The 21,632-nt window shown below is 44.2% G+C and overlaps 1 protein-coding gene across 1 annotated transcript in view; it reads right to left on the bottom strand.

Moving 5' to 3' along the window:
- ldlrad3 (low density lipoprotein receptor class A domain containing 3) overlaps nt 1–21,632 on the bottom strand; it is a 64,388-nt gene that overhangs the window by 32,883 nt on the left and 9,873 nt on the right. The window contains exon 2 of the mRNA XM_076050218.1: nt 7,079–7,225. Within this exon, the coding sequence (XP_075906333.1) occupies nt 7,079–7,225 (147 nt within the window). The remainder of the gene's footprint in view (nt 1–7,078; nt 7,226–21,632) is intronic.

Below are 21,632 nucleotides of genomic sequence, written 5' to 3'. Positions count from 1 at the left end.
GTTGCTCACACAGTTCAGCTGAGCAGCGCAAATGAAAACAAATGAGCTGAGCAGTCAAGCTGATCCACCCCGGTAAAGCTATAACCAGAGGGAACCACGTAACTGATCCGCACAGCTGGAGGGGGCACAAAAGGCGTAAACAGCACACACATAAATAAGCACCCCCCCCCCCCCCCCCCCCCCCCCCCACACACACACACACACACACACACACACACCCAAACCCCCAAACAGACTTTTGCATTTTCAACTTCGTCCGTGCAAAGATCAAACATCAGCTGTAGTTTGGTGGCATTTGTGCCAGACAGACTGAATGTGCCGGTGCGGTCCAGATGTGCTGTGCACTGCTCTGCCACTGGCACACCAGAGGACAGAATGACGTGTGAGCGATGGTCAGAGGGCATGTGATGAGCTTGCACAACTCACAGAGCAAACAGAAAAAAAGGGGAAGGTTAAAAAAACAGGGCAGCAAAACCAGCAGGTAAAATGCTGTTTGCTGCTACAGTATATTTACAATTCCTGACAGTAATGAGAGCAATATTCCTTAATATTAGTTTTATTGGTCAAAGTGCACAACATCCAACTTGAGAACTAATTTGTAGATTCGTCCTCAGGTTGATGTTCAAGTTGGATATTTTCTAGTTTTTTTTCATTCTTTTGCTGGTGCAATAAAGTTCGAGTTAACATTTTTCCATGGTGTGTCATTTAAATGGCAACTGCAAAACAGAAGATCTGCACGATTTGCTTCTATCTGCAGCTTGGCGTTGCATGACAGTGTGAAGGTCGCGCTTCAACTTGTGCCCCATTGGCTGGCGTCAGGAGCTTGTGCCAGCAGTCTTCCAGTGCATGTGTGTGTGTGTGTGTGTGTCTGCGTGTGTGTGTGTGTGCGTCATCAATGATCCTGTCTGTGCACTTTAGCTAGAGGCTAAACGTGCGGTAGACTGACAGAGGAGTGCAAAAAAACGGTGACAGATGCACCACAATAAACAGCCGCTGGCACCACGTTGGCGGCTGTATTAAGGATGGATCCTCTCACATGAATGTATTTTGCCGTTTCAATTATCTCTGTTGACTCTGTAAAACTGGAGCTCGGCGCCACAGGTTAGTGAGCTGAGTCCTGTTCCCAACTACGTCTGTGTGTCGCGTCGCTGTGGCTGGTTAGCAGCCAGTGTTTTGTGGAGACCTGGAGTCCATCTCTGTTTATTCCAGTGGCCAAAATAAGAAGTTGGACACAATGTTCGCCTGCCGCTGGGGATTTAGATTGAGTTTGTAATTTAGTTTGCCATTTACTGCGGCCGCGTGACACAAAATGAGCAGTGCCCTTTAACAAATGATTTCCTATTTTTAAACCTCTGGTTCTTTCCTCTCTGTTTTCCCAAAGAAATAAATGACTAAATTGCCGCTGTTTATGGATATGAATGTCTTCCAACGTCACCCGATAAACATTGGAATTGCACGTGTCTGAGAGAAGGCCAGCCGCCTTCTATTAACGTTCAGTTGGTTTTGATTGTTGACTGAAAATGTGACCACAATTATTTTTTGGGGGACAATGCCAGTTACTCTATTAAATATTCATACATTCAGTCTGAAAGCACAAAAAAAAATTGATGATTAATTATGTGATAAATGAATCAAACGCATGTTTAACTGACTGAACTTGTATGAAACCTGGTAACTTAGATTCAGAGTGACACACTTGTGATTGAAAGTCTTTGTTCAGCATTTATTTATTATTTATTCAACTCATTCAAACTGAGAAACTGTAGGAGGTGTTTGTGGCATCTTTCCATGCTTCCCTGGCTTAGACTCTGAATATGATGAAAAAGCTTTTATCAAAACGAGACAAATGCATTGTGTATTTGCGTTGTATATTTTGGAACCAGTGAGGAAATAAACAGGCCAGTGTATCAAAGCCTGCTACTAATCTTGCATACCAAGAAAAGGGCCGCAGCTGGAATGCTTTGCCTCACCAACGTCTCGCTTCACGCTGCTGCAGCTGGCTTTTCTATTTGGCCATCTAAAGCCAAGCAATGGTAGAACAAAACAGCGAACCACCTTTTGCAAAAGCAGGAGCACATTCATCTCCGCCTCCCCTCAAAACAATTATGAAACTTGCTCAGCAAATGTTCTCCAACCCTTGGTGAGTGTCCATGAAGCCTGAGGGAGCCAGACTCACTTCTGCTGGGGTTAAACACTTTAATCTGAGACAGCAGCTGTTCAGCCTTTATTTACAACAGTTTGGCCGAGTTCGCAAACACGTTCAATCAAAACGTGTTCCTGCAGCCTCATGTGTAATTACTTGGCTTTGGTCTCCTACCAAGGTGGCTATGAAGAAAAAGTTTTTGGCACTTCCAGGTCAATTACCATTTGGCAAGACAACTTGATTTCCAGGACAACTTTTCAAATGAGGGGAATGTACTAGCATGTAGCAACAAGTTAGTGGAAGTTTCCCAGTTGGTGATGCTGCTGCTGCAATATTTATCACAGAGGTGTTGCTGATGTGGCCCTTCTTTAACCACAAGTTGCCAACATTGCGTGTGAAGTGACAGGACAGCATTTATCGTTCCTTTAAAGAGTCTGAAGCATCATTTTTTTGTTCCTCTTTATTTATTTTTTTTGCCTAATTTGCAACAAGCGGTCCCACATGGGTAACGTTCCATCTTGAAGTTATAACAAGAAGAGAAAAGGCAGCTGTATGTAAGACCGCAATCAATATTTCATCTCTGCTCCTTCTTATTAATTGCGCTGGCTCATGGATCAGTCAGCCATAATGCATATGGGATGCACCGCCGTCAGTTCCACATTACCATCTGTGCTGCTGTCCTTCTCTCTGCTGTTCCACATTTTCATCATTCTCTTTAAATTCCTCCCTTCTTTTTCTCCCCTCACAGGTCGTCTTAAAAATGTCCAAGAAAAAAAACAAACAAAAAAAAAAAACAACGGCACATTTGCCATCCAACCGGAGGCACCATGCAAAACGGCAAATCCACATTTTCTCTTCACGTGCATAATACATCTCTGTAACAGGTCCACGCCAGGCACAGACGCCCACACGTACTGAAGCAGAATGAGCAGAGCAGGTCTGTCAGCGGCGCGCGGCTCCCGGCGTTCACATTCAGGGCATCGGTCATTGTTCTTATCACATGAACACACGCTCTAATCTTAGCAGCGGCCCCTGTGGTGGGCTTTCATTTGGAACTGGCAAGCGTGTGAAGCCTGGATATCTAAATCATAACTGATCCGTCTCATGAGTCTTTTTAGCTGTTTTCCGGAGCTGCCGTCAAGGAGAACCTTGTTGTTGATAAGCACCAGACGGCTCCTTTGAACCGAATACATCCGAGGCGATTTTCTAGAGGTCAGCGAGTAATAAAGGAAAAAAAACAAAACAAAACAAAGAGCAGCACCGACATTCCTTCAGGCTCCCGCCTTGTTAAAAAGCTCACACAACCGAAAGGGAAAATATTCAAGGATCTAAATGGCTGTTCTGTTTATGTTTGAGAGGCTCACACGATCGATAAAATGTGAACTGGGTAACAACAGCTCCAGCTTTGGAGGCGTAATTGGTTCAGATTTTTCAACCTGAACTATCAGCTGATAGCACGTCGACCCTGAAGTCGTTCTCCAATTATATTTCTGTCAGAGTTTTCAAATAAAGCGCCGCAGGCCCCACTGGAATTCAGATTCAGTGTTTATTGCACATGAAGTTCGGTAGAACACAAAGGATCCATGAAAATACAGTAGCGCAATAAGGTTTTCAGACACCATTTAAGTTTTATTATCAGGATTATTGTCATTAAATATTTTCCAGAGAATTTTTTCAGGCACACAAAGGAACAGAAATGATTTAGTTGTCTATTAGTAATAAGACAAAATAAGAAAAACTCTCCTGTACTCTGGATGTGTTGGGACGTCATCATGCTGAGACATCCAGTTCTGACTGGTTCTGGTGGCTGCACTAAAATAAACTACACTTGGAGGTTTTGACACTGATTCTCAGCACAATACAGTGCATCACAAATGCATCAGGTGTCCAATAACTTTTTCCAACAAAGCAAAGGGTTCATAATTTGCCCATTTTAAGATTTTCCACCTCTGACTTGTTGAGCCACACTCAGTTAATTATCAAAAAACAAAACAGTCTGCAAGACTTACATTCAAATATCTCTGTTTTAGCCTTCTGCGAAATCTCAAGTGTTGTCGGACCTTCCGCTAACCTGACAGAGGTATCGGTGCCCTTTGTGACATCACAGAGGGCTGATTTCCAGCACTGTCTGTTTGTGGGCCAAACAAAAGAAGTAAAGGATTGACTTCCCTCCTTTCCTCGGAAGTTCACCGAGTTCCCCATTGTGAGGAAACAATTTCATGATATGAATTTTTTATTAAATGGGAACTTTAGCAAATTGCTTCATTTCCAAACCAATTTGTGTGGGTGGTCTGGGTGAAAACCTCACGTAAAGTGGGGTGTTGAGATATTAATCAAGGGCACATCCTCCCTAAATATCAGGCTTGGTGACATACGAGATGATGAATGTCACGGCCCAGGGTTCCACTCTGAGGGAAAGTAAAGCTGGACTTCCCCAGAAGTTTCTGGCTGCAGTGCCGCCTCAGCACCGCAGCCTGCAGGACTCGCAGCAGTCACCCTGTTCAGATCCACTCCAGCCTCTCGCTCCCTCTGCACCGTGTCGCTCCTCCTCTGTCTTTGATTCCCGACCTCTCGTCTGCTACGTGTCCGCTCACCCTTCCAGCGCCCCACGTATCTTTTTCTGCTCTTCCTTGCTTTTGCTCTGACCAGACAAGGTCAAAGAGGCTAATCCCGGCTCCGAGGCCCAGCGAGCTCACTCAGCCTCGCCTCTTCCCTCCTCTGTCAGTATCCATTTGGTAAAACACGCTCCCAGGCTGTCGTTATACGGACGGCAGAGAGGATTCTGGTACTGTTGACCTCTCTGGTTGTGGAGTCGGTCAGCAGTCTGTCACTGAAGAGCCTTCACACGCCGACTAACAAACATGTGCTCACATTGCATTTCTGGAGGTGCTACAAGAGGCATTTTTATCTGACAATTAGTTGTATTTATCATCTAAAGCAAAGCTGAGGCTTCGCTCCATCAAGAAAACGGGACTTGATAAAAGAATATCTGTATGGAGGTCCTGGTCCATGTACAGCAATACAGTAATATAATAAGCTGCATCTTTAATCCAGTTAGACCTGGGCTGGAGGTATTGCCTGTCCTCTCCCAGCTAAGCCTCTTCATTTAAGAGGCAGCAAAAAAACATTTACATGACCGCAGCTAACCCTGGAGCTGGGGGTGACCGGAAGAGCAAACAAACAAGATGCAGCCATACTGGAAGAGGGAGAGGTCTGTCATTTCCAGTTAGACAAATATCTCTGCACCACACCAGAAGCCTTTTCCTCTTCCAGCTTTTATAAAATGCAGCCAGAACTGTGTCAGCCGGGATCATTTGTTAGCCAAAACAGCAGCTTTTAGAAGAATGAAAAATCTCTTAGTTTTCCAAAGTTAATCTGCTACTCTTGCCTCATTAAAATATAATAAAACAAAATATAGCACCCACGCAAGCATGCACACACACACACACACACACACACACACACACACACACACACACACACACACACACATATATAAATAAAAATTACCCAAGCCAGATATGCTCTGTGCACCATAAATAGTCAATAGTTATAGGAAATAATAGTTCAATTCAGTTAAAGCACCCGTCTGTCATTCTGTCCCTCCAAAGCTCGTCATGCAGCCTGAAGTGTGTCTGTGGATTTTTGTCAAGCAGTCCCAACAGATATCAGGAGACAACTTCTCGTCTATTTTGAGGGATAATAAGATCCACTTACGCCAGTGCAGATAATGTAAATGTCGACAAGCAAAATAGAAGCCTCTGACAACAGGAGTGGCAAGCTGAGCGTCGCGCCTGATGATAGCTCAGCTCACTTTTATCCCTCCCGCCATCGCATAGCATCGGCAGCGGGCCAATAAAGTCTTGCTTTATTTCAGTGAGAGCGCTTACAGTGACTTTGATACTGAACGTAATTGCTTGCTTAGAATGATTGGCAGACCAAAATAAATATTTTTTTCTTCTTTTTTTTTAAAACCAGAACTATGTCTATCAAGTTTATCTTGACAGGAGAACTGCAAAACAAGTAGGCCACCAGCTGCTAAGTGTGCAGGCTGTGCACGGCATTAGGCCACGGGGCTGAACTTCGTCAAAAGAAGTTTGTTCCCTGAGCTGCCACCAAGAAGGTGCAGCTAGAAGGGAAGCGGTTGGGGGGGAAGAATGAAAAGAGCAGGCAGAAGGGAGGACTAAACACATGTGGTATATTTCTCTTCTTTTTTGTCAGGCAATTATCTGGGAAAAGAGCGGAAAGACGGATAAACTTTCTCCAAGTGAAAAGACGCCCCGGTGAGGCAAATTAGAAGAAGCCCAAAATAATCAGATAAGCTAGAGGGGGGAAGCAATGAGGGAAGTGAAAATGGGCGTGTGAGACAGCAAGGAGATAAATATATCTGTGGATGGAAGTTTCCATTTACAGTTCATTTTCATCAGCAATCCCCATCTTTGCACGGGGCTCCGGCGGAGGCATGGGGCTGAAGAGGAAGAGCGCAGCCCCAGAAAGATCAAAGCCGGCTAAAACTGAGGATCAGAACTATTACTGCAGACTTACAGTAGAATTATGCATGCACTGCTATACTTGCAAAAGACTAATCGGCATTTGCCCTAATAGAATTAAGTTGTGCCCCAGTGTAGCACAGACAGGGCTGGCAGAGGAGGAGCAGGAAGAGGGGATGCAAACCTCCGGATGGAAACGGAAGTGAAGACAGAGCGGAGGAGAAAACGTAAAGGGCCAAATCAAAACCAAGATGCACAGGTTGAATCCAGTCTGACTGGGCATCCATGAGAGCGTTAAAGGTGTGTGACTGTTTCAATTTAAAGTCTATGTTGACTTAGAGGTGCATTGATTTTGAGACCTTTAGCCATATCAACATTATCGGTTGGTTTCACAGAGCTCAGGAGTGATGAAGGACTAGAAAAATGGGCGGGGTCAGATACTTACGACAGTTTTTTTCATCGCTCCTGTCGAAGCAGTTGGGCAGTCCGTCACACTGCCAGCCACCCGGCACACACTTCCCATCTCCGCACATGAAATTCCCCGGAATGTTGCACTCTGTGGTGAAGTTGTTGCCTGGCAGCAGTTGGCTCTCTGATCGATGACCAGGCCGGAGGACGTCAGGAGGAGGGGAGAGAAAAAGCAAGAACAACTTTTCATGAAATCTCATAGTTAAAAGATGAAGTCAGGTAAAAAGAAGAAGCATTGCATTAGATATTCAGTATCTCCTCAAGGCAGTTTTGCCATGCGGTAAATTAGGACAGAAACACCAAAAGAACATTCTTACATCTTAAATGCACAAAGGAAGCCCAGAAATAAACACAGACGGCAGAAAGTTCTGAGCAAGTTTGTGGCTTTTTAGTCTGGTGCTGTAAAGATGGAGAGGAATGTGAACGGTGGCCACCTGCCTGAGGTCTCGCACCATGCAGCCAGCAGCTCGGCTCATCAACACAACCATCAGGCAGCAGCCAGCACTTACTAACTGACCAGACACTCTTCCACACATCAGCTCTGGACAATTCAGAGAAAACGACGACAATGTCATGAGTTCACCCCCCCAACCACCTGCTCCATCTGTGGCTCTGCTTTGGAACAGCTCGCTCCTTGTGATTGGCCACAAGGCTGCTGGCTCTGGTGGCCCCATACTGCTCTTTACGTAAACGTACATGAAATGCTTATAATTAACATGACAATGACGCGGTTTTACTGGCTTTATCCAACTTAGACGTACCCGTATGTATGTGTCTTTATTCTGATTCATTTCAATAGACCTCCTTAAATGGCACATACTGCACCTCTAACATTCAAACTGCAGGGACAGCAAGAAAAAGATGTTTCTGGCAGAGACTCAAAGACTGGGGTTGGCCCATTCTCCTGTCGAACAATAGTCTTTTAATCATTGCGTGTCAGTGTTTTTGTTTTCTTGGCCTCTACAATGGACCAAAAGTGCCAAAGGGTCCTTGGGTAAAAACCTAAATCCTCAAATTCCTTTAGAGTCTGAGCCAACATTGTGCAAAAATGTCGCTGCTGCTGCAGAGCAGGTGCCCCTTTGCAGAGCAGCTTCTCCAAACAGAGTAGCAGCGTGCACACATAATGCTGACTTGTGGTATAATTAGATGACCAATTAATCGGTCGAACCAATTAACTGGGCCAATTTATGGCCTTGTGACAAAGCTGGCGTGAGCTAATGTCTGCAAACACAGGGCCAATTAAAGGAATAAATGAGCAGACCTAATGTTTGCACGAGTTTATAGACTTACAGGCCGAGGAGGCGAAATCCTGCAAAAGTTTAAATGACTTTGAGGTACTTATATTTAAATCAAAGTAGGGTGCAGGGTGCACTATCTGAAGGTAGTTTTCATTTTGAAATATTATTCAAACTTTATTGCCTTTTTATTTGCTAAACTAAAAGATATAATTCTTTACTCGTGTTAAATTGATATTTGTTTTGCCAAATGCCCCCACTGAAAAACAGCAACATATTTTCATTACGCATGAACGATATATCAGCTATGCTGTCTGCTGTTTAAACACATTAGCCAGAGAAAATCCCACTGTTGGCCCATGTGCTGTAGCCCATGCACTCTTTACATCTATTCAAATAACTGGCTTATTTGAATTCCCTTTTCTCAATCTAATGCATAAACAGATCTGTTTGGAGGAATGATATTTCACGTCCATGCAAAGCTACACCTCCCTGGAGACGCAATTTAATTTGGAGATGTTTCTGTTGTCCAGTAGATTCACTCTGACCAGAAACACGCAGGTTGGTTTTCTCCCAGTCCTAATTACAGGCGTGCAACCTTGCCGAGGCAGTACGTCTAATGCACTCCGACGCACAGAGGAAGCGTTGACCTCAGCCGGGTGAGAAATTCATGCCGGCTTGCCGCTGGTTTTAAATCCATTTAGTTGGTATTCACACAGTGCGTGTAGCCGGGGTAGAGCCGGGTAACTGACACGGAGAGATCATCTGTTTTACATCATCCTTTCCGCTGAGGCAGGTTGAGGAAACACTGCGTGGATCCACTTTCAAAAGAGAGACGGTGCGACCCCCCCGAGAACCACTGCGGGGATGACGCAAGGCCCCCTTTTGTCTCTTGCAATAAGGCAAAGGGGAGGTGATGTTCAAAGAAACAGGCACTCGTGCTTTATGAGGGCTAAACCGGGCGCCAATTATCATTTCCTTTTGACACTGGTAATCGTTGCAGCAATTAGCTACCTTCACACAACAAATAGGTGACGCTATGAGCCTGCCCTTGAGCTCCATTTCGCCAGTGGAGGGAATTTTTCTCAAACATAGAGGCAGCAATTTAAACAGTGACGCTGAGGCCAACTTGTTCTTGCACTGTAAGTCTTCTGATACCAACAGCTGTCTGAAGCTGTTTGGACATAGCCAGATTCTGTGTTATCTGTCTCAGACAGCAGCACTATCTTAGGAGTGCATCTCTTCAGGCCAATTAGCTTGTGTCATTTTATGCTTGGCCTTTTGTAACACGCTCACATTGAGGAGATAAAGACACAGATATGATAAAAGGTGTAAATAAAGGCGCAGGATCTTTATCACACTTCAGGTCAGATGTCCGATTTGGTGTTCTTCGGTACACCTTGCTAGTACTGGATACCTAGTAAAGTGGCCAGTGAGTGAATACTGCACATGATTCTGCAGACCCTGGTGGTGACCGGTGATAATTTGAGCATTTATCCTGACACCATTATGACCTTTGACCTGGACAACTCTTTATAAACCCTCAAGATGGCTGTGCCTGAAAATTCCAGCAGATCTGCAGTTTGTGAACTAGTCAGACCGTCTGGCGCCAGCAAACACCGCATTCAAAGACATCACGTTCAATCTCAATTTTTTAAATCCCCAATCCGATGCCCTGTTTGAACTTCAGCAATTTGTCTTCACGCTGCCACGTGATTGGCTGATAAGCTACTTGTGTTAACAAGCTACTGAACATTCTTCCAGATAAAGTTAATCTTCATATGTGGCAGGCAAACAAATCCAAAGGCGTCTCAGTAGGTCGCCATGATGTGTCAACATCTTAAAATGCCACTAATGGTCTTTTACCGCCAGAGACCTTTAAGAGGGATTAAAGTCGTGTAAACTCGCACACAAACAAGCCTGATTAGGGTCAGTTTGTGTGTCGACAACGCCGCTGCGCAAAATACCACAAACGTGTCCATTCAGACCCACACGGAACAAGTGTGGGAGGGAGAAGCAGAATGACTTCAAAGACTTGGCAGTTTGGGAGGCATCCAGTTAATTGGAGAGTTGCACTGAGAGCGTGAGAAGAGGAAGAAGGCAGAAAATGTGCTTTTGTGCGTGTGTGTGTGTGTGTGTGTGTAGGAGTTTTAGCCAAAAACTGGAAGGGAGGCTGTGAGAGATCGGACCCTCCTCCTGCATCTCTGTCTAGCCACCACCAACCCTTGGCGTAGTTATAATGCTGTGTTCCTGTCTTGGCAGGCTTGACACGCTAAATAATTGGAGCCACGTCGTACAATCAGCACAATAATAATTACCACTGCTATGGGGAGAGATTTTGGCTCAGACTACCACACAGCAGTGGCTGGCGTTTGAACTCTGTGATGTGCTCCTGCAATGGGCTGTGTGAGTCTTCAAAAGTTCCTACTGAGCCGAGGGCTAATAAACCAAAAATGCTATGTACATATATATATATTAGTTTGAAACAAGCTGGAAGTTGTTATAATTCAAATTAAAGAAATGCTCATTCCAAAAAGAAACCCCAAACAAAAGAATGCTTGGGTCACAACAGGAACTAGCAATGACACCAAAACAAAACAACCAAAGCAACAAACATCTCCATTAGTTTTTTTTTTTTTTTGTACTTTTTGTTGTTTTAATTTTCTCCAATTAGGTGAAAGTGGTGCAAGCTGTCAGACCAGTGATGGTAAAAAAAAAAAATAAACAAGTAAAAGAACTAAAGTATATATTTATACATAAAACTAGTGCTTTCTGACAAAATTGTGATCAGCCCAAAAACAAAAAACACCAGGAGAGGCGTCCACGTGTGGTGTGTGTGCCAGCTGACTATGAATGATGATAGAAGAGACGGAGCCGATGAACAGTCCAAAACTCCAGCAAGGCTCTGGCTTGTGCTGGCAGGTGGAGAGAAATCACAAGTGTGCAATGAACAACTACCTTTTAGTCCCACGCGACAGGTGTGTCTTACACTTGTATTTTGTACGTGAGAGGTTAAGAAAAAAAAAAACACTAAAAGGACAGTCACACAATGTCCTTATGACATAAAGCTGACGGCCACGATGCACATTATCGCTGATATTCCCCTCACAAGATTGAAATATTCCACCTTGCAGATCCCAGGGGTGTTTTGCGTGCAGCTGCTCGACACCGCGGAGTGTCACTGTGGTCACACCAGGCGTGTTGGAGGCACAACTGGACGTGATAAGACCTGGCTGGCGCTCGCCACTGTGTGCCTTCCAGGGGAAGCGTAGACCAATTACGCTGGACAAATATTGACCGGAGCTTCCTGAACAGCCAACCTCGCTACCACCATTCACATTTCCTGTGTCACCTCAGGGCCTCAAATTGGACTCTTACTTTTGTGATGAGGCATTTGTTTTATACTTTATGTTTTGTTTTTATTTTTTTTTGCTGTTCATCTACTCACCCGGCAGTTTGACAGGTTCACCGTGGCTAATATTAATGGCTCAACTCTAGAATCCTCTCAATTAAAATTTCATGGAAAAAAAAAAACCCCATCAAAACCAAGCATTATCACAGGCCTATTTTACCATCATATCCTAACTTAAACTGGTGACTTGTCCAGGATGTAGCCTGCTTTCGCCTGAAGACAGCTGGGATCAATTCCAGCGCCTCTGTCCTGCAGAACAAGCCGTGGTAGAAAATGGATGGATATACAAGCTTATTTTCCCACTTGGTTCAAACCGAAATCATCCTGAATCTCTAAATCTCTAAAAACTGGTCATTCACACAAAGCTTATAACAAAAACTCCTGCCGTATAAGGAACGAAAGAAATGATCTGGTTTTAATGATCGATTGCTTGATGAACGTCTTTCCACGTCAAGGGTTTCTGTGTTTTTCCTAATATATGAATAATCCATAATATGTGAATAATAACCATAACCTAAGTCAACGTATTAATAGCAAGTATCCAACTCCTATTCTTGGATTTTCCTTTAGTACACCTTATACATTATAAATGTGGTGGAAAAGAAATGGCTGTCACAAGACTTAAAAACTGGGCACGTATCTGGATGTGCCAAGCAACTGTCTCTTTACTTTTGGATTTTTCCCTCCCAAAAATATCAGTGCGGCGATATGAAACAATTTGTAATAGGAACAATATTCCTCTTGACAAAGCCCATTGTATAATAAATAAGCATTGAAGGACCCAATATGTAGCTACCACTTTAAAGATCCACGAAAGCTAAAGCTTTACAGCCGAGTAAAAAAAATAAAAATGAAAAAAAAATCTTTCAGCTGATTCACGAAAGAGGAGATAAAAGCCAGTAGATCAAGGAAGAAAAAGATTGAAAAGAAAAATAAATCAGGACCCAGCTGTGGAAAAGATAAAATGGAATAAATATAGAGGGATTGGTAAATAAAAGATGTGGACACTTTTTTTCTCCCCCTTTGGAGTAATTTTCTATTCCCACTGCTCTGCACATGAAAGGTCAGCACACAGATGACTGTTACCCTGCCAGTTAGCGCCTTAACCCCATCTTCTCCTGCAGCCTTAGATGTCAGACACGCATTGATTACTGCTGGGTGACAGAATCAGGCTTGGACGGAGGCGGCGGCAGGAAATTGATTGGGCTGCTTTGTTTTCTGCGAGTGGTAAAAGGCGAGCGGAAATAAAATAGAATGAAAAAAAAAGCCCAGTTGAGGATCAGCGAAGGAGATTGTTGCTCTCCGAGAGGAACAACACCACCGACCTGCTCCTCCCAGCCCGGTGGAGCGTCCAGTATAAATAAGCACAAGTAATGAACCTGACCACAGAGAAGGAAATCAGGCTTCAAAGCAGGAACAGGGTGTTCCGAAAGTGACCGTAACCATGACTGAGACCTGATTATGCAAGTAGAGCTCTGTGGAGGGAGGGTGCGTGACACAGGTCACTGAATAACTAAATAATATCTGTCACGCTGCTTTTTCCTCACTATGATGTCACAATCTGAAATCTTGCATTTTTCTATCCACAAACTGAGGCAAAAAAGTGATTGTAGTCCAAATCATTATCTTACAACCTGCTGCACAGTTAAGATAAACTGCTTGTTAAACAGTAGACTGAGTGTATCAGAGCACCACCATATTTTCCACACCTGATGCAAACAACAGCAATGAAACATGAGTGATCAGAACTGATAACTGCAAAATGTGCCCAACTCCCAGTTTAACATGTTCAAGTTTGTCCAAAAAGAGTTTCTACTCTATCAGACATCAATAGGATTGTTCCTACCTTACACTTTACATGGACCATCTAATGATGCCTCTGATGAAGGTGGAAGTATTGCTGCCAAAACGTGTAAGGTAGGGACAATCCTAAAGGTGTCAGATATACAAGAAACTCTAAGATCAATGAAAAGTATAGAAACTCTGATTTTTCTTTTGTTAATCATGTTAATCTGGGAGTTGGGCACAGTCTGCAGTGATCAGAGCAGAGAAGAAACTCTGTCATCTATCTTCAAGTTTGTTTAAGTGCAAACTGATAAATCCTTGTATGTATTGCTAGAATACTTGTCAATGCATATTTTACCAAGACGGGCAGCCAGAAGCTGTCAGCCTGACACCTTCCTGACCAAACTGCCAATAGTCATAAAAAGGAAAATTACCAACCCACCTTTGCTGCTCCATCGATTACATAACATACTTGATTAGACTTAAACGATGAAATAAAGTGTTTTGTGCATCTCCGATCCCATTTAATGTGTGCACATCGGAGCGTAATTGGACTTCGGCTTCAGCTGTGGGTTGATCAGCTGTAATGCATCAGCGAGCTGGGAGGCACCTGCATATTCACAGGTTCAGAATTTCAAATGAGCCGAAAGGAGTAGATTCGCAGCAAATCATTTCGTGGGAAGAAAAATGTGATATTAAATTGTGTTTCAGGCAGAATTACATTAACACATATTGGAATAACTCCGGATTCGGGTCTCTGCCAAGTCGACAAATTGATTTTTTTTTTTTTTCTCACTTGGGGTTTAAAACTGAATCGTGGAAATATAGAGCTGCTGTCTCACAATTGGTTTGTGGCTCTGCACAAGTCAAATAGGTTAGATGGTTAAATGGTTGCGTTTTGTGCAAAGTGACAGAGACAAAGAGCAGCGGCAATCAAAAAAAAAAGATAGTAATCAGTCGAGCTTAAAGACGATGTTTGTTTACCAGAACTCTCCTCCTCATTTTCAGCCTGCCTTCAGTTTTTACACTCTCGACTCTTAAGAAAACACCATGATGAGAGGACATTTGCTGCATCCTCCATTAAAGGTCGCATATTACAGCAGTTTTCACATTTTCTATTTTTCATCCCAGGCACCATGCAGTAAACGAGCTTTGCTCAACTTTGCATCCAAAAACTCGACAGACCTCCAGAGTACAGCATGTATGCAGCCGAGATACGATGTGGTTTTCTGCAGAAAGTGACGCTTGGCTGAACCTTCCATGTGAATGGAAGGGGACAAAAAGGTGGCAGTGAGGTGAAAGAAATCTGATGAATGAGAAAGTTGGCAGGAGGCGTCAAAAACCTGAGAGCAGTATCTGTGAATAAAGGATGGAATTTTCTTATTTCCCAGCCACTCACTTATTGAGGCACAGATAATTGGAAAATAGCAGTGAATTAGCCTAACATGGGATGTTTAGAGCCTGGAAGTCATTATTATAAAAGACCTAGGGGCTGTTGAACTGGAAGATGTTGTACTACTTCAGGTTTGATTTTATAACTGATCCATCAATAGGCATCTTCATCAGTGAGGTCCCTTCTATTAACAATTAATCAAAATCCGTCTGATTTCTGGGCAAATCTTTTCAATATTTATTTATTTATTTTCCTCAGTTTATTTTGCACAGGGAGCAGACAAACGTCCCGTTACAACCAGTCCAAAGACGTTGTGATATTTCATCTGAGAGTTTCCAAAGTGCCCTAGGCAAAGCGTGCTAACCCTAACTATTTTCATTTAGTTCCTCTTTTTAGCCAGCTGGTACTCTGTGTGACCTCCCGGTTAGCGAACTGAGCACCGCACACTTGTGAATCCCAGCGTGACTCAGAAGACATTTGAGCAGCAACACACGGGCTCTATTATAGACAAGCACAATTATCAGGGCCTGCATCTAACTGGGGGTTTGACCGCCTCAGTTTTTGGAGGTCACCATCCATCCATCCATCCATCCATCCATCCATCCATTGCAATGATGCAGGAGTCGTAGATTCGGCGGCTGATTTACTGGCTTTCAAAAACAAAACCTCTGAGTCCTCTGTCTGACATTCTCTCTGATTTGTGATCAAGGTTCCTTCAGAGTGGGCGCATAATGAACAGATAAAAGTAGAGAGTCAAAGTCATGGCGTCATAGTAATATTTACATTAACATAAGTTAAAGTAGCCAGTAAAGGCCAACATAATATTAATAAAAAAAAAACATTCTGTGGCAGCATCCCAACACTTCCATTAATGTTCTTTACAAAAGAGTTATTGTGATTTTCTGCAGACTTGGACTTGCATCAAAGACCACTTTCATCAGTCAACTGCTGCAGAGAAGGAAACATTTCTAACCTCTTTAAGCTCATTGCATTGTCACACACACACAAACACACGCACGCACGCACGCACGCACACAACCCAAACACGCACGCTATGAGAACTGATTATTGGGAGCTGCCTCCGTTTCCTCAAGACCTTCTTGTAACTAAGCCAGAAGCTGACGCACGGGTGCACGCTCTGAACAAAATGAAGCAGGCTAACGCCGCGTGGATTCTGATGTGAAAAGGGCGCGATGAGGCTTTCTGGGATTTGCGATGCCTGCCAAGCTGCCTGTTGTCGGCACAAAGACTTTTTGTGTCTTCTTGATCCTGTATTTATACGCCTTGCGTCAAGTTGTTTTTCCTGCTCTCCCACAGCAAATCATCTGCCTCTATCTAATCCTCTCCTCTGCACCATCCTCTCTCACACTACACTAACTCCATTTTCTCTTTTACTCCATCCATGCATCTCCTCTTTGGTCTCCAGACCTCCTGCCTGCCAGTTCCAACCTCAGTGTCCTCCCACTGATCTATTCACTGTCTCTACGCTGGACATGTCCAACCTCTCAGTCTGGCCTCTCTGGCTTCATCCAAGACATCTAACATGCGCCGCTCCTCAGATGTACTCCGCTCCTGTCCATCCTGGTCACTCCCGAAGAGAATCTCAACATTTTTGTCCCTGCTGCCTTCAGCTCTGCCTGCTGTGCTTGCTCAGCACCACTGGTTCTAAACCAGACAACAGTTCTCACAATGCAGCAGCTCCCTCTGACCTTCTCACTCCAACTTCCCCAAAGCAAATACCGCAGCTGTGCTACTTCTTCTGGTCATGAGACCAGCAATGCTCACTTTTGCCCCTGGTCTAGTTTCCACTTCTCTTTTCCAAACTTGATCAGATTACTCATCAAAAAAGTTTTAGTCTTGCTACACTAAAATAAACTATATTTCCAGGTTACATCCAGAGGGGAGTGGCACAGACAGAGCCTTTGTAAAAGTGTCTCCTTGTTTTAGAGGCTGCATTATTTATGGAGAGTGAGTCGGGCAAGGAAGAGAGAAACAGAGTGAGAGAACCAATGTTAAAAAAAGATCGAATACTCAATCCAGGCCTGGTCATTCACATCAGATACTGCTGATCAAATAAAAGTTTGCTTATGCGCCACTCTAAAAATCAAGCAAACTGCTCCACCAAGTCAAATGTTAGCGTGACGTGAGTCAGTGGAGAAAATAAAGGAGCGGCCTGGCTGCTCCGTGTGCAGCTGAGGCTGACGGCACAGTTATAAGGCACAACAAACAGCTGTCTGCTGGGTAATTAGCTCCCCTGCAGCCCCGTCGTCTCTGACTTCTTAGGTAGGGACGCAGAAAGGTTAATGGAAACGCAGAAATGCATCGTTTGTGAGCAAACATGCACACGCAGCTCTGCAGGATCATGAGCACACCGCTGATTGATTCATTAGCCTCTGCCTTTTTATTATGCATTCATTAGGCAGCTTCTCCTTTATCAAATATGCTTTACAATGACTGCCTACTGCTGCGTTTTTGATTATTATTTTTTTTTTTTAGATCTGTGAAACGGTGAATAGCCAAATTAGACCAGCCCAGTTGAGCAGGGCCCCTATTAATCATCCACTGGTCTCTCAGTGAGCACGCTTTGCCTATTATATTATAACACTGGTGTGATTTACAATTCTATTTCTGTCTATCTTTAAATAGGGATCGAGGCATAGCTGCAACATGACAAAGTCAGTCGTGTGAAGGCAGAAAAAAAGCGACACGTCTCTTAGAAAGAGTTGTTTTGTTGCAGTTTTCCTTTAAACGCTCTGCTTGGGGTTCCAGAAAAAGCAATTGTCCGTCTAATCCCCGGAGAGATGACGGTGGCGTTTTCGACAGCATCCCAGCCTATTAACATCACCTTGGGATTACCTTCAGTGAGACTGGTGGAGGGGTGTGGGTGGGGAGACCAGCGAGTGAAATAAGATTTGGGTGAAGCTGGGCAAGCTGCTAAAAGACAGACAAGGAAACACTGACACAGACAAACAGAGGCCGGTGGTGGGCGGTGATCAGTTGTGTCACCATTGTGTCTTGATGCTCAAAAAGCTGTTGATTAAAAAAAAAATTATACTGCAACTTCATGTTAGTGAACCACATTCAATGCTGCAGATCACTGAGAATATACGACGGGTGAAATAAATGCCACCTGTTGTGACTTTAAATGGTCGTTGGTGCAGCGTTGGTCTGGTAGTTCACACACTGCAGAACCACTGGGATTTTCAGCTGCTCAAATCGGGCAGCACCGTCACAGCAACACACAAAGACGCCGGGGGACGTTACGTTCCACAAATGAATTTTTGCATAATTTGGCACCTTCAGGGAATTTGTCATTCCCGCTGAACGACCAGTGTTTCAGGGTGACTTGTGAATTTCAAGCCGTCCCCTCTTGGATTCACAAACAAACAGACAAACCAATAAACTGTCTCGTTTTCAAAATGACACGTGGACGCCTGAACATAATCCCCTTAGGAGGCGAGGATGCATCTAATTTTATAAAAACAAACGCTTAAGAGATGGAAATGGACCTATTAATTCTCCTTGGCGGCGGCAGGCTCATTATGCACGGCGGAGAAGACATGCTGGAGCACAGACGAAAGGAGCGAGACAGAAGGAAAAAGAAATACCACCATTTTACTCAAAAAGAGCCTGGGGAGAGAGAGAGAGACAGAGACAGATAAAAACATGGAGGGGAGGGTGGCAGCACTTCACCAAAAAAAGGGAAAAGGAGGCACAGTATGTCTTTGTCTTTCTTGCAGTCTGTGTTAGCAAGTAATGAGCTCCTAATTGTGCAGCCAGACCGCGGAGTCACTGCAGGGTTGAAAAGCCCCGGAAATTAAGTGTATCTGCCAAAAACACTGAGGAGCCGAGCGAAGGATGAACAGAGGGACGGAGCGTGAGGTGGCGGGCGACATGAAGCCATGCAAACACAAATAAGGAAAAGGTGAGGAAGGGGGCTCACAGGGCCACCGCGACGGGGCTGCTGATGTCAACAGAATGCAGATGAGGGACGGCAGTGGCAGTGGCCCGCCGCTGTGCACCCCCCCCCCCCCACCCCCCCCGTCTCTCTGCATAATGTACAATGGACTCTGCTGAATGGTAATGAGTTCAAACGGCGATAAGTCAAATTGAGAAGTTGGGGCTTTGAAGACGGAGGCAGCGCGAACACGTCCGAGCTCATGCAGCAGCTAAAGGTCATTCCAAAAAGATCTCAGTCTAAGGCGCCATTAGTGAAAGGCCAACTCAAGACACAGAGGCGACATGAGTGGTTCCCAGAAAGGTCACCGCAGTTCGTTCCTCATAACTACAAACTGGTAATCACAGGCAGGGTGAGAAGCAATACGGTGCCCTGGACACGTGTTGACCAGGACACAGCTTTTATACAACACTCTACATAGGCAATGATGAAAGTATTAAAAAATGTGATTATGATTTTTTTTTTTAATAATTTGTGCACTTGCAAATAGACAAGCCATTAGATAGCAAACTGGTACCACTTAGACCATTTACTAAATGGTTTTAATACAGCCTGGACAGTTGGAAATTACCCAGTTTACTTCAGTAAACTCCACATCTACATGCCTAAATGCATTGAGTTGATTTCAAGTGCCTGGCTGAGTAGCTACTTGTGTTAACTAGAGATTAAAGATTGATCCTAATAAAGTGGCCAGTAAGTGTGTTACAAGTGTAACTCCTGTCAAATCAAAATACTTAGTTGGTACAAATTTGCACAGTGGACGATCTATGACTTGATTCTCGTCTCTGCTGGCTTGAGTCGATAATAAAAAAGACTGAACAGTAGAAGCTAATTGCTGGATAAATGTGCATGTCTTGACTGCAGGTTTGCACGTACGCTGTTTGTCTAAGTCCATCACAACACGCTGCCACGTCGATGGCACCTGCTGTGCTTCCTGGTTGCTGCTTCATTCGTCTTTCACCAACAGGCCTGCTCCGTCTGGATCCCCCTCCTCACCGACTGTGACTCGCAAAGTTACTCACACATGTAAATCAGACAGGATCACACACACACACACACACACACACACACACACACACACACACACACACACACACACACACACACACACACACACACACACACACACACACACACACACCCTCCTGGATGTCTCTGCTGCCACAGAGGCTAAACGACGCTACGCACTGCAACAAACAAAAAGGTCCATCAACAAACATCTCACACTGGATTCAGGTCATGAGAGCCCTCGTCCCTCCACCCAGTGAGTGTTCCAGCGTCTCCGCATCATATGCAGAGTCACGCTCAGAGCTACGCCCTCCTCCACACGTCTATGGCTCTTCCCTCCGTGGTCATCATTTATCCCTGACATTCTTGCATTTGCTGTTGTCGATGATGACCTTTGATCCGTTCCGGGAGCAAAAAGAATGACTTTGACCAAACAGGTGGTGGTCATTCATCAATCTTCTCCAGAGATTCACGTCGTTAGCCTTGTTTTTCTCCATATACCGCAGAAGACGAAGCAGCAGCAGCAGCAGTGAGGCAGGAGCGGTAAATAGCAATAGTGGCCCTAAGAACCAGAAGAACACAGTCAATAGTTGATCCAGTTTTATGAATAGCACCATACTTCAATGGCCTCATCAGCTTTAAAAAATTCAGAAGGCTCAAATTGTTTTTGCCACATGCTAAGTAAACCCAATAAAAGGGATTTAGTAGTTAGCTGTGCATGAGCGACTTTGTCCACATATAGCAGGCAGGTTAGCGAGCTCTCTTAACTCATAGTCACAGCCCACATTGTGGATAGTCAGTGTGCAAATGCATCATGGGCCTGCAAATACTGTAGGCTGTTTCCAGTGTGTTAGGGGTGAAATGAAGCTGTTTTCTATACCTGTGCTGCTTTCTAGCTAATCATGAGAGATAGGCCGCTAAACAGATGGCTCACACATTGGCTACATGTATTGTCAGCAACAGTGCTTCCACACACACAATGATGCAACCGACTTATAGTTGGCTGTAAAATTGATTGGCAGCTCATTTTTTTCATTCGTGTTTGTGACTATATAGAAGGATCCTTGTACCGGTGCATAGAAGTGTCAGTACAAGGTCCATGCTGCTGTTGAGATGTGTGAAAGAATGACCTGAGCGACAGTCCTTGACTGCACGTGACTTCAAATTAGATAGTGTCGAGCTACATCTGCACACGACTGTGTGTGTGTGTGTGTGTGTGTGTGTGTGTAAAGAATGTGTTTGTGGGTGCAGAGGTGAGGTCAGCCAAGGAGGAATCTATCATAATCCATCATAATCAGCTGCTTTACTGCAGTTCCTCCAGGACGGATGAGCCGCTGACCCATGGCGGACACGGTGCGAGGAGAATCACATGAGGATGAAAACTGACTCCCCTGCACAAAGAGCTTGGGTGTCTGTCTTGGGTATGTCTTAGGGATACAGAGGTAAAGAAGTGTACCGCTCTAATTATTACTACTATAATTATTGTCCTTGTCTTTCACTGTGCTGGTCTGGATGCAAAAGTTAAGGTTTTCGTACTGATAAAAGGAAGAAGAAACCCAAAATAAATGTCTAGACTTGGGTCTAGTACTAACTAGATATACTTTAGACAGACTTTAGCCACTTTAAGACAGTCTTTAAGATCTTTAAAACCGAGCTGGTCCTTCATCCAAAGTTCAATTAAAGAAAAAGTCTGGTTCACAGATGATTCCACCGTACAATCATGAAAGAAACTCAATGTAA

Source organism: Nelusetta ayraudi, unplaced genomic scaffold (genome assembly GCF_046127955.1).
Source record: "Nelusetta ayraudi isolate G7.1 ecotype Tasmania unplaced genomic scaffold, CSIRO-AGI_Nayr_v1 ptg000125l, whole genome shotgun sequence".
In the NCBI taxonomy this organism is placed as follows: domain Eukaryota; kingdom Metazoa; phylum Chordata; class Actinopteri; order Tetraodontiformes; family Monacanthidae; genus Nelusetta; species Nelusetta ayraudi.
This window is presented reverse-complemented; position numbering and strand designations above follow the sequence as displayed.